We start from the raw sequence: 12,500 nt of genomic DNA on the forward strand, positions 1-12,500 counted from the left end.
ATATATATATATATATATATATATATATATATATATATATATATATATATATATATATATATATATATATACATATGTGTGTGTGTGTGTGTGTGTGTGTGTGTAGTGGTGGCCACCTTTTATTTGGACCTGGCAACCCAATTTTTGAAAGTGATCTTTCTTACGTTAAGAAGCAGTCACAGACCAAAATGGACATTCGTACCTCACTCATTTTTCAAACTTTGCTCACAACACGTATGCACGGACGTATGCACGGAAGACATTTCCAATACCTCGCTTTGCTAGAAAATCGGGACCATAAGGGTTGTTAAACTGTCCATCCATTCATCTATTTTCTTTTGCCTGTATTTTGTGTAAAATCATAAAGGAACTGGTGTCTAACTCCAGAAGTCACTGTTCAAAAAGTGGGGTACATCTTAGACAGATTGCAAGTGGATCGTTAAACTTAAAAAAAAAAAAAAAGTAATTTAGCTCACTTTTTAGAACTGTTACTGAGTAAACCCTAAATCTACAAATTATTTATAAGCTTACGTAAATCTATACATATTAAATTGATCCCAGCCATTTAAACTATAATTAGGTTGCAATTTAAATGTCATAATCTTAAAATTATATTTCATATTTGGACAAAATATAAAAGCCAAATGAGCTAAGAACATGGCCTTTTACCAACAAAAGCTTTTAGACTTTACCCTCTTGAGAATAAAAACACTCCGTTAAGTGAAAATAATAAAGTTTACATCACAGCAAAGTGATATTAAAGAGGTGAGGAAGGAACAGAAACGAGGAAAAAGAACGTTCTCAATCAGTCTTATGGGACAAAGTGCTAAAGGCTGTCATTTGAATGCAAAGTACACTTGAATGTCCCCAGAGGACAAGAAGCACGCAGCATGCCTCATGATCATTCATGTTTTATCAGTTTAGTCCCTCTGAGATATGAGACCCAGATAATAATACTCCAAACTTGGAATCAGGCGAGGACACAGTTAGTGTAAACTTAAAGTAAAGATTGAATTTCATATTAAGAAGATTTATATATGTCTTTGTCATCATGGCTATATATATATACGTTTATTTATCCATATATATATATATATATATATATATATGCCCCACATTTATGGAGAGAAAACTTGAATTATGTTTAAACATTTATTTATAACAGAAATAAACTTTAATTAGTTTTTGTTGCTTGTGTGAGTTTTAACTTTAGATAAATGAAAAAGAAATTGAAATTATCAGCTTGAATGTGCTCAACATGCTCAGTTTAATAGTTCACTTTAATTTAAAAGTTAAATTACATTCCACTCAACTGAGCCTCAGTTTTCTGTGATTCTCACAACTCATTTTATAACATGATTCTTCTAAAATAATGCATTTTTCATCTCTTGTTCCAATCTGATTATCAGCAGAAACATGACAAAAGCATGAGCTTTTATTTAGTGCAACACGTTCTTTCATTGATCTCAGTAAATCTCAGCACGTTTCAACCACAGAAACAATGCCAACAGAACGTTTGATGCTTTGTAGAGTTGTACACATACACACTACTCCTATTGTAATGAAAAAAGGCAAAATCAATATTTTAGGAAAAAATAGAGGGTCGCAAGGGAAGAAAACAATTCTGTTAATTAGGAGGGCTTTGTCTAATGTTGTGAGGGCTGCTGTGTGGGCACAAGAAAAACACTAACACACAAAATAGTAATAACATTATTAATAATAATCTTTCATTGTGTGAAAATGGCAAAATGAGAATTTTTTTTAAATTCTGACCATCAGCTGGAAGGTCAGGTTTTCAGTTTTATTAATACATATTTTAATCAGACTCAGACTGGCCAAATAATGCAGCATACAATCTCTCATATAATGAATCAGATCTCACAAATTAAAAAGAATTATAGATTTATGCACTGAACTCTTTTACTCAAGCACCCCTGAAAAATAAAGTAAAAATAAATAAATAAATTAATTAATTAATGTAGGCGGTTTTGGGTTTGGGTTCTGTTTATTGCACTTATGATTCAATGCAACGAAATAAACCAATTAAAAAGGTAACAGATCATTGTAATACTTGGTTTATTTACATAATGACTTTAATTGCTGGATGTCCGGTCCCTGAGCTGCTGGCTTTCAGTAAATGTGGCCCCCTTAGCAGTTTAGTTGAATAGTCCTGCTTTAGAGAGTGGAAAACAGTTTATTCCATTTCCAAAACCTAAAGTGAGTCTGGAAAAAGGTAAAAGATAATAAAACTCTGCGGCCGACCCCATGAGCAGCTGAATACAACAGTGATAAACAGGAAGTACAGCATGTTCATCTGTGCAAAGGTGCAAGTAAATCCTCCATTTTTGTCATAATTACATTGTACAGTATGCTTAATGGTTAAATTAAAGGTTAATGCTTAAAGCTATTTTTACTTTGTTTTGTGTGTTCTGTATGTAGATATATGTTGCAACTTCTGGTTGCACAAGTTTAGTCTTTATTTGTTATGATCAGTTAACACTAAACTGATTTGTGCAAAGTGTTTATTAGGTTGCGTAATGTAAAACAGAGCGCTACATCTGATCTTAGCTAATGAGTCTTGCACGTTGCCAGCTTAGCGCTACTTCTTGTTGTGCTGAGCTCTCTAAAATAGTTATTGAATCAAGTGTTTACTTATGTAGGTAAACATAGATGTTTAACAACTGTTAAAATGCACCATAATGCAGGAAATGGCATCTACTTTATTCAAAATTCTCTGGGGGAGGACCCCAAGACTCCCCCACCAGTGAGCTCCAGTTGCAGTCTTTATTGGCTCCATGGTTCTATCTTTAGATCCCACATACTTTTATGTAACGTGTTATTGTGAAATTTTCTTTTCTGATGCATATTGTGTTGAGATGAATAGAGAAGCACATTTAAAGTATCCAAGATGAAGGAGGATTATTGTGATAAGAACTAGATGATCTCTCTGATATAAAACACCCTGTAATTACTTGTGTTTGACTCAAAATAGGCAACGCTGCAGATAATTACAAAGAACAGCAGAGACTATTAGGAGATCGTGCAATCAGAGCTTTGCGGGTAATTATACAGCAATTTCTCAATTTTTATTTATTTCTTTCTTTTACAAAAAAATAAAAAGCTGAATAAATTAGAAATCCATGAGGAGGTGGGTGGGTTTCAGATCACAGCAGATGAAGGATAAAAATTGTTAGAGCAGAAAGAAAAAACAAGAGTGCCGCCAACGATACACCAGTCAGGAAATTGTCAGAGTGATCAAAATCCAAAGCAAGATTTCCTTCACACAACAATCCTAAATTTATGTATCTATTCAGTTTTAATATGATGTGGTAAAGTGAAAGGTCAGTTTCACTGATAATGATGTTCTCCATGGTGTAAATCGACAAACAGTTCAAATAAAGAACATGTAAGCACTTGAATGTGCAGCCATCCTTTGAAACTTACCTGTTGTTGGCTACCAGCGGATCCAAACTGTTTTATGGTCAGAGTCGACTTCACCGAGACCTGTCAAGATTTCTTTGGTGGAAGTGGTCTTAAAAACAGGATCTAAAGTAGAGCCAGAGTCTAATTACATTGTTTATCCTAAACATTTGTGGAGTTACATCATGGACAACTTACTGTGGACTTTTATCCACTACCAGGCACATGACAGAGCTAAGGGGTGGCCAATGGTGGCCTTGGTCACCATATATTAATATACGGTCACCCCCTGTCAACTCGAATCATTTGAAGAAACTATACTTTAAGCAATATTAAAAACTAGAAAGCAATGTTTCCACAAATGAGTAATGAGGTGGCTGGTTTATATTATATATGTACTGTAGTCCCTCTCTACTTCGCAGTTCGTTTTTCGCGGATTCGCTATACCGCGGGTTTTCAAAATAAGATTGGACATATGACACAATTGGCTGATTGATGGATGAGTCATGGATTGTTTATTTAAAATAAATTATTTTAAATGATTTTGCACCATGTGTGCAGCCCACAAGTGCATGGGAAAGCTCCCTACTGCATCTGATCAGCTGATCTCCTTCTCTGCCATGCACACATTTCTGCTGCATCAGCTTTGTGAAGGGTTAACCCTTTGCTGTTCAGATGCACCGATCGACTTGTGTCTTACAACTTAAAATTTAAAGCATGTCTCATCGTAAAATCATTATAATCACAAAATATAAAAATATTAAGTTATTTTAAATTATTTTAGAACTTCTATGTTCATTTGTTGAAGTGTAATTGATCAATAAGTACAATTCTGCTCCGTGTTGCTGCTGCATTCTCTACAATTTAAATTTAAATACTGTAATTTTTTTAATAAACAATCCATGCTGTATAGATTGTTTATTTATAATGTTACAGTATTTAAATTTAAACTGTTTATTTAAGGAAGGAGATGGGGTGTAACAGGTGATGAGTGTGATTGCAGCCTGGCACGTCATGACAAAGTTTACTGAACCTGAACTTGAACTTGGACTACTGTATCCCTACTTCGTGGTTTTTCCACTTATCGCTGGTGGACATGGTCCCTAACACCTGCAATAAAGGAGGGACCACTGTATATAAATAATATAAACCAGCCACCCCAATCATTTGAGGAAACTTTGCTTTCATACACACACACACACGCACACACGCACGCACGCATGCACGCATGCACGCACACACACACACACATGAATATATGACAACAACAACAAAAAACTTATATCTCTTCCATTTGGGTGGTTCCACTTTACTTCAAACTCTGGTCCTCTACCGGAGGCCTGGGAGCTTGAGGGTTCTGCGTAATATCTTAGCTCTTCCTAGGACTGTAATCTTCTGGACTGTGATCTCTGAGGATGTTCCTGGGATCCGTTGGAGCCACTCCTCCAGTTTGGGGGTCACAGCACTGAGTCCTCCAATGACCACTGGGACCATTGACACTTTGACTCTCCACATCTTCTGTATTTCCTCTTTCAGTCCTTGGTATTTCTCAAGCTTCTTGTGCTCCTTCTTCCTGATGTTACAGTTGGGATTGTTACATATATCACCACTGTCTTCTTCTCAATCTCGTGCTTGTCAGCCACCACAATGTCTGGTTGTTTAACCATCACCTGTTTGTGGGTCTGGATCTGGAAGTCCCACAGGATCTTAGCCCGTCTTAGCCCTGAGGCAGTTGTTTTAGGTTTTGACGTGGCAACTCCGTTATCGTTGGTGACCCTTGATGCAGACACACACAAAATACTGAAGTACCGGTACCGCACTTATTATTTTAGTTATTTAGCTCACAAGATTGACAGACAGATGGAAGAAGGGCATTTCCAATTCCCCTCTTCACTCTGAATATGGGGACAACAAATGGGTCACCTTGATTTATTTTTTAAGTTAAAATCAATATGGATCATCCTTGGACCTTGAGGTGTCCAGCTGAGCAGAGTGACATTTTTATGTTTAAGGGTTATCAATTTACATCCATCCATCCATCCATCCATCCATCCATCCATCATCTTTTACCCGCTTCTTCCTTTTCGGGTTGCGGGGGTCACTGGTGCCCACATCCAGCAGTCCCTGTATGAGAGGTGGGGTACACTCTGGACAGGTCTCCAGTCCATCACAGGGCCACATAGAGACAAACAACCATTCTCACTTTAGACAAAAAACTGTATACAGACAGAGAAAGTCTGAAGGACGGCGCCACAACAACACGTCCAGTCTTAGGACAGTGATATCAAAAAAAGAGAAGAGCCCATTTGTTAAATATTTTGTGCAAAGTGAAATTCATCACTCACACTGAGCCTCATCACCAGATTAATAACACTACATTTTAAAAGTTCTTTTAAGAGCCTTTCTTCAGCTGCATTGTTTGGTGTTTCTACAAAGAATGATTTCATTAGTCATAGAGCCATACCTCACAGTGGCAATATGTGGGAGGTTTGTGTGGGATTTGTGTGAATAAAGAAACAGAAAGTGGGGGATAAAGAGCTTGTGTGGGTGGTGGAGAAGCAGGGTTACGAACCTTGTAAGTGTCTCTTCTCTAATCTGGATCACAGCAGCCAACAAATGCTCTTTTGGATCGGACCCAGACATTATAATGAAGTCTGTGTGTGTTTGTGTGTGCACAGCAAGACCTGCATACACAAGTGCGTAACCAGCAGATTGTGTGTGTGTGTGTATGTGTGTGCATCTGATTCAGAAATGAGAGTTGGATATTTTTCAGGCTGTCAAACTGATTAACAGGCACTGTAGTATCCGAGCGTTTTCAAGAGGAGACCCTGAGGTGATGAAGAGCCCGTGGCTAAAAGAGATGGAAAACATCTCTCAACTTCTGTCAGAAAAGCTGAAGTGTTTCAAAAGATAAATAATTGTATGAGTCTAAATAACTTCATCACTACGAGAGACTAAAACATAACCGATGATGCTAATAGGAGAGTTAATTAAATACTCGTGCTACGCTCCTAATAGATTCATTAGGAAATAGTTCTACTTTGCATCAGTGTCCTTGTCTTGACATACTGTAACACATTTGTTTGAAATCTTTCCCCAGAAAGGTTAAAACTGTGAGCAATTTCTAATGAATATGTTTTAAATAAAATGCAAATGAACAGAAGGAGAAATTTAACACTAACATTGTCTTATTATGAAAGTATGAGAAATAGAAAGTAGAAAATGTTCTGACTCAGAAAAGTGGCAAGGTATTGTGTAAGCAGAATAAATAAATAAATCTAAAATTAATTCATACATCAGGGTTTCTTGAAGATTCTCCAGGCAAAAAAAGCAAAACTAGCATTTTAAATAATGTAACCTTGCTATGTGATGGACCTGTGACCTGTTCAGGCAAAGCAGAAGCAGGTAAATAAAATGGATGGACAGATTACCACACACAGTACTACATTTTTTTTTATATTTTAAAGCTGGTAGCATTTCTGAGAACTGTTTGTATTTTATTTTATTTTTTGCATTGGTGCTGTGATGCTCTGGTGGCAGCGTTATGATGCTGGCTGCTTTGCAAGGGTGCCTTATGAAAAAGGAACAATGAAAGAAAGGCAAATTTGAGTGAAATCATTTGAATTTTTGTCCCAAATTTGAAATTTGCTCTCACAGATGTATTTACACTTAGTTTTATCTTGTTAAACACTAAAGGTTCCTTAAGGGAGGGGGACGCGGGACACACCAAACATTTACCATACCATTTTATTTATAGAGCACTTAAAACAGCAACAAGGCCAACCAAATGCTGTACAGACAGAACAACAGGTAACACACAAAGCAAAGCATTTAGCAAGTTTAAGTACCCAAAAGACTTGATTAGCAATCCGTTTGGTTTTACTAACATCTTCTACACTTTAACACCACAACAGTTTTCAGTGAAAGTTGCTTAAAGGCCAAAACTATTTTAAAATAATTTTTTAAGTTAAAGTGTCATGTTTTTTTTGGAATTTGTTCAACACTGATGTACTTTTTTTTGCTTTTAAATTTTAGGTTGTGAATTTACCTGCAAGTCACTGCATACCACTGTTAAATACTAAGAAACTGTTAAGTGGTTGTCTACACAGCTGCTGCAGAACCTTAGAAACTCATAATACTGAGCATAAAAAATATGTTCAAAATTTCTCCTATAAAACCAAGGTTTTATTCTCTGCTGTCCTAAAACCTTGAACAGCATTCTGTTTTTTACTCCTCCTGCGAACCCATGTCTTGCTCACAGACTTGCCTATTCTGGTAAATTGTGACATTTAGCCTGAAAACCTCTGAGACCTATGAGGATTATTCAAGGTTAGTGGGAATACAAAAAAAAAAATCTTATATGAGTCATAAGAGGAGGGATAACATCTGCAGAAGCGGCTGCAGATTTAATTCAAGAGATTACATTTTCAGCTTTAAATAGGGACATTAAAAGATCTATATATTTTTGGACCCTCACACTGTGCAGCAGGAAATCATCATTACCTCCAACTGTACAGCAAAAATAATAAATACTGTAAACTCCTCATTCTGCAAAACATAATCTTTGACGGCAGCAGCTCTTGTTGACATTATCACCATCTCGGTTCATTTTAATTAAGGAGAGACAACAGAGACATATACAGTGGGTAGCATGTAAACTGTAAATATAGTTTAGCAGTAATGACAGTGGTTTCTGCAAACTGGAACGTATGGAAAATTTGTTTTTACAAAATGTGTTGGGGGGGGTGAAAATCTGTGTTTTGTTTTATCAGATGTTCTTTGAGTGACACTTTCTGAATGTTTTAACAAAGAGCTTCCACACACGTTAGACCACTCTGAGGAAAAGTGAACAAATCCCATGAAAACCAGAGTAGATGAGACGTTATCAGCCATTAAATGGCTGTTATTAATTGTTATCATCCCCATAGTAAGTTTAAAGGTATGTTGTTTTCGCTGATAATACGGTCAGGGGGTTACATTTAGGGTCAGTGCTCTGGGTCAGGTGTAAGGTTATGTTTAGGAAAAGGGTTAAATAAAGCTAACAAATAAAACTTGCGGTTTTACACGTGGGCAAAGCTGCATATTGTCAGCAATAAGAAAGTACCGTTAAACCTACTAGCAGGTAGGAGGGACAGTCTGAACACAACCTATGGGGATGATAACGACTAATAACAGCCATTTAATGGGCTGATAACGTTCAAAGCCGCTGATAAAACTCCTTAGTGAGGCGTTATAATTCTGATAACAGCAAGTATGTAATCTATAAAAGAAACCTGCATATTTGAAGGATCACATTTCTTCTTTTCTTAACTTGACTGTGTTGTTTGCGACTATGTCTAACATAAACCATATTTTTCAGCATACACCTGTGGTCCACTAACCTCATATTTGTAGATTTAAATATAAGTTTCAACTGCAACCATAGCATGCAAGTGATTCAAATTCCACATGCATGTTTAATGCAATCATTACTGAAATGGATAAAAAACATAGCTGAAGTCATAACTGCATAAGTGGAACCTCGACTCACCACCCAGTGTTGAACTCCACATGTGCGTCGAACAGAGCAACCACCGGAGCGGACGCCGCCCTCCATCCACTGACTCTGGACCTGATCAGTCCTTCCTGCTTGTCATGGCGGACCACCTTGATGAAGCTGGGGCCGTGCTGAGCATTAGTCTCATCCACAAAACTCTGCAGGTGCTCCTTTAACTCCGCTGGAATTAGAAGATACACACACAGGACTAGAAGTTAAACTAAGTAAGGCTTGCTCAATTCAATACAGTTTATTTATATAGTACCAAATCACGACAGAAGTTATGTCAGGGCACCAAACAGAAACAGTCACACACATGATAAACGCCAAAAATATGCTTTTATGTAGCCTCAGCTGACCCCAATTTGTTTTAATTACACCCTGGAAATCAATAGGATGCATTTATCCTCCATCATTCACCTTCGGTATGAAAAACCTCCACATAATTATAATTAATTGTAAAGAAAGAGCATTAAATCATATTTCCGAGAGATATATTAGGTTGAACATTTGTAATGCATTAATAGAGAATAAAGTGAGAAAATGATGAATGTATTTATCCCCCTGGTTGCTTCACTAATCAGCATTCAGCTGTGTGCAGCTACCATAACTAAACTTTGATATATTGTATTATTGAAGAACAGAGGGGCACTGAGAGACCCATAAAATCTGCAGGGGATGGGAGCACAGACATATTTCTCATAATAGTAATTATAGATTTGGCAGCTATGAAATACAATATGTTTCATAAAACGTGATACAATTAATAACACTGGCCCCAATAGAGACAAGTCTCATCCAGGCCCGAACTGCAGCCGCTTTTGTAAGTTTTGTAATGATTTTTATATTTATCAATGAATCAGCTAATGGTTACACATGTCCAAGTTTTGATCAAAGTAAAATAAAGAATAACAGGTACATGAAATATTGAGAGTCGATGCTGTTCACCTGAAGAAGCCGGCCTCTAATTGGATTTATTGAACTCTGGATCTGTTCTCTGTAATGTAACAGTAGACTTTTAATTTAGCAAAGCTCAATTCATTCACCTCTTCATTTCACAGGGTTTTTTTGGGGGCAGCAATGAAAATAGTAAACTACTGGGTAGTCTTACACAAAAAGAAGGAATTATGTGGGCCATCTCAAAAAATATATATTTTAATAAATTGTAAGTTTATACACCCATTCACTTTGTTTGTTTCTTGTTCAGGGTCACAGTGAGCCGGTGTCTATCTTCAGCAGTCAATGGGAGAAAGGTGAAGAACCCCCTAGACAGGTCACCAGTCCATCACCAGATCAGACAGAGATGAATGAGACGTCTGTGCATTTTCACACTCACACCTAGAGACAATTTAGAGTTGACAGTTATCCTAACATGCACGTCTTGGGGCTGTGGGAGAAAACAGGAGTACTTTGAGGAAACCCATGAATGCACAGGAAGAACTCCACGTAGAAAAAGCTCCAGCTGGAAGTCAAATTTGTGACACAAGACAGCAGTGCTTCAGTTTGCTTTTAGGAAATTTTAATTATTACAACTTTAAAAATATATATATTTTGAGACTAATTTTGTTTTGTAAATACTGTTGACTAAAACCAATCTCACAGAGACCATCCATCCATCCATCCATCCATCCATCCATCCATCCATCCATCCATCCATCCATCATAGATCTTGATTCATTTCGCAATAATAAAACTTTTGCACCTTTGGTTTGTGTTTATGTCGTTTAGCACTAATGTAACATCACATCTGCTGGCAGCTTGCTCAAAAAAAGAAGGTGGAGTTATGATATGATGCCAAGGATTCAATGTTCACACATCGAAACAGAAAGTAGAAGTAAGATCTTTGAAATAAATAATATGTGACTAAAAACATGTCTTCCTAACTAAACCCACTACCCTGAACCATAAATGAAGCAGAAACAGTGAGATATGAAAGATGTCATGCCTTCTTAGGTAGAAATGCGCTAAGATGAGAGATGCACTGTACCGTCTGGGAGGCAACTGAGTGAATGAAATGCAGCCTAATAAAAAATGTAAGTATATTTCACTCAAGTGGTACACTTAAAATGTGTTTTGACACATCATGAGTTTTTAATTGTAACATGTCTACTTTCCTACTCAGCCAACACTGATATAATTCCACACAGGCACTTGTACTGACTGTTTAGTTAACAGTGAATAAAAGAGCATCTGAGGAAAAATCGTTGTCTAATACAGTACACATCCTTTTAATATTGTATTTATTTATATTTTGTCTTTCCTCCAATAGAAAGTACACCTGGACCTGCCATTCTATGTTTGTCTCTCCTTCCTGTTCTCTCAAACCCAAGCCGCTCGTCCTGTGCCTGGTTCTGCTGGAGGTTTCTTCCTGTTCAAAGGCAGTTTTTCCTTTCCACTGTTGCCTTTGTGCTTGCTCAGGATGGGAGACTGCAACAAAGTGAAGGTTCAACACGATCTGTTGACTTCCTTAGATAGATAAATTAATCTAATTGGCTTTTTTTATGTATGAATGTTTTTGTACAGCGTCCTGAGATGATTTCTGTTGTGACTTGGCGCTATAGAAATAAACTGAACTGAAATATATATTATATAGTTTTAAATTTGACAGCTGCATGTACATCTTTTTCCCAAGACAAGTGGGTCTAAATCCATCTTCTCTCCTCCTCATTTCTACTTGCATGCCATGCTGAGATCAAGCAGGCCACACAGTCTGAGGTGAGGACACACTGCTGTGATTATTCGCCTCTTCTGCCAGTTATCCCAGGGGAAATCTGAGCCTGCAGAGTTATTACAGTACTAGAGGGAAGAATAACGTCCTCCACATTCTGCTGGTCCCACATGTGAACAGGTTGGGTATAAAACAATGCAAGACATCTTTTAAAGGGTCTCATATTATTAGAAATAGTAGAAAATATTTTTTACTAAACCTGTAAATAATTTGCTTTTAGGAAAACAGAATTGCCCCCATGAGAGCAGCACAGATAGAAAATGTCTTATCTAACATGGCTCAGAGGAAATAAAGAAAATGTTAAACTTGAGATTGTGATTTCAGAATCAGAATAAGCTTTATTATCATCGCACCGAGATACAACGAGAACATGTACATGCAGTCGTCCGGAAGATGGACGGAGTGCACGAAGCTGCTACTGTAAGCGCGGCCTCTCTTATCCTTTTTCAGAATAATATAATAGATTTAATTTTCTTACAGCTGTTGCTGTGGTCGTCCACCAGTATGATCTCTTTGAGGAGGTGGGCTGGAGTCCTTTGGATGACTGTGTGGATGGAGCGCAGCAACACTGACAGGGCCTCGTTGACAAAGATGAAGATTACGCTGAGCTGCGGAAGGTCTGATGAGTAAGACATGTTTTTACATCTGAACGGAAAGAAGAAGAAATATATATTTATATATTTTTAATTGTCTGAATCACATCCAAATGAAAATCCCCCCAAAATGCACAAAATCAACGACTGACTGACCCATCTGGTCGTAAATCTGGGATGGGCCTGGTGAGGGATATCCGGTCACTCAAGTAGCCATTGTATC

At 37.2% G+C, this 12,500-nt stretch overlaps 1 protein-coding gene across 1 annotated transcript in view; it reads right to left on the reverse strand.

Moving 5' to 3' along the window:
- The window catches only part of LOC119415985 (polypeptide N-acetylgalactosaminyltransferase 18), a 45,525-nt gene that overhangs the window by 32,859 nt on the left and 166 nt on the right, over nt 1-12,500 (reverse strand). Inside the window, exons 1-3 of the mRNA XM_037683154.1 lie at nt 12,434-12,500; nt 12,163-12,329; nt 8,951-9,137 (exon numbers count right to left, since the gene is read on the reverse strand). The exon at nt 12,434-12,500 is cut by the window's right edge and continues 166 nt beyond it. Coding sequence (XP_037539082.1) covers nt 8,951-9,137; nt 12,163-12,329; nt 12,434-12,500 — 421 coding nt within the window. The remainder of the gene's footprint in view (nt 1-8,950; nt 9,138-12,162; nt 12,330-12,433) is intronic.

This window comes from Nematolebias whitei, chromosome 10 (assembly GCF_014905685.2).
Source record: "Nematolebias whitei isolate Nwh7 chromosome 10, NemWhi1, whole genome shotgun sequence".
Taxonomy (NCBI): domain Eukaryota; kingdom Metazoa; phylum Chordata; class Actinopteri; order Cyprinodontiformes; family Rivulidae; genus Nematolebias; species Nematolebias whitei.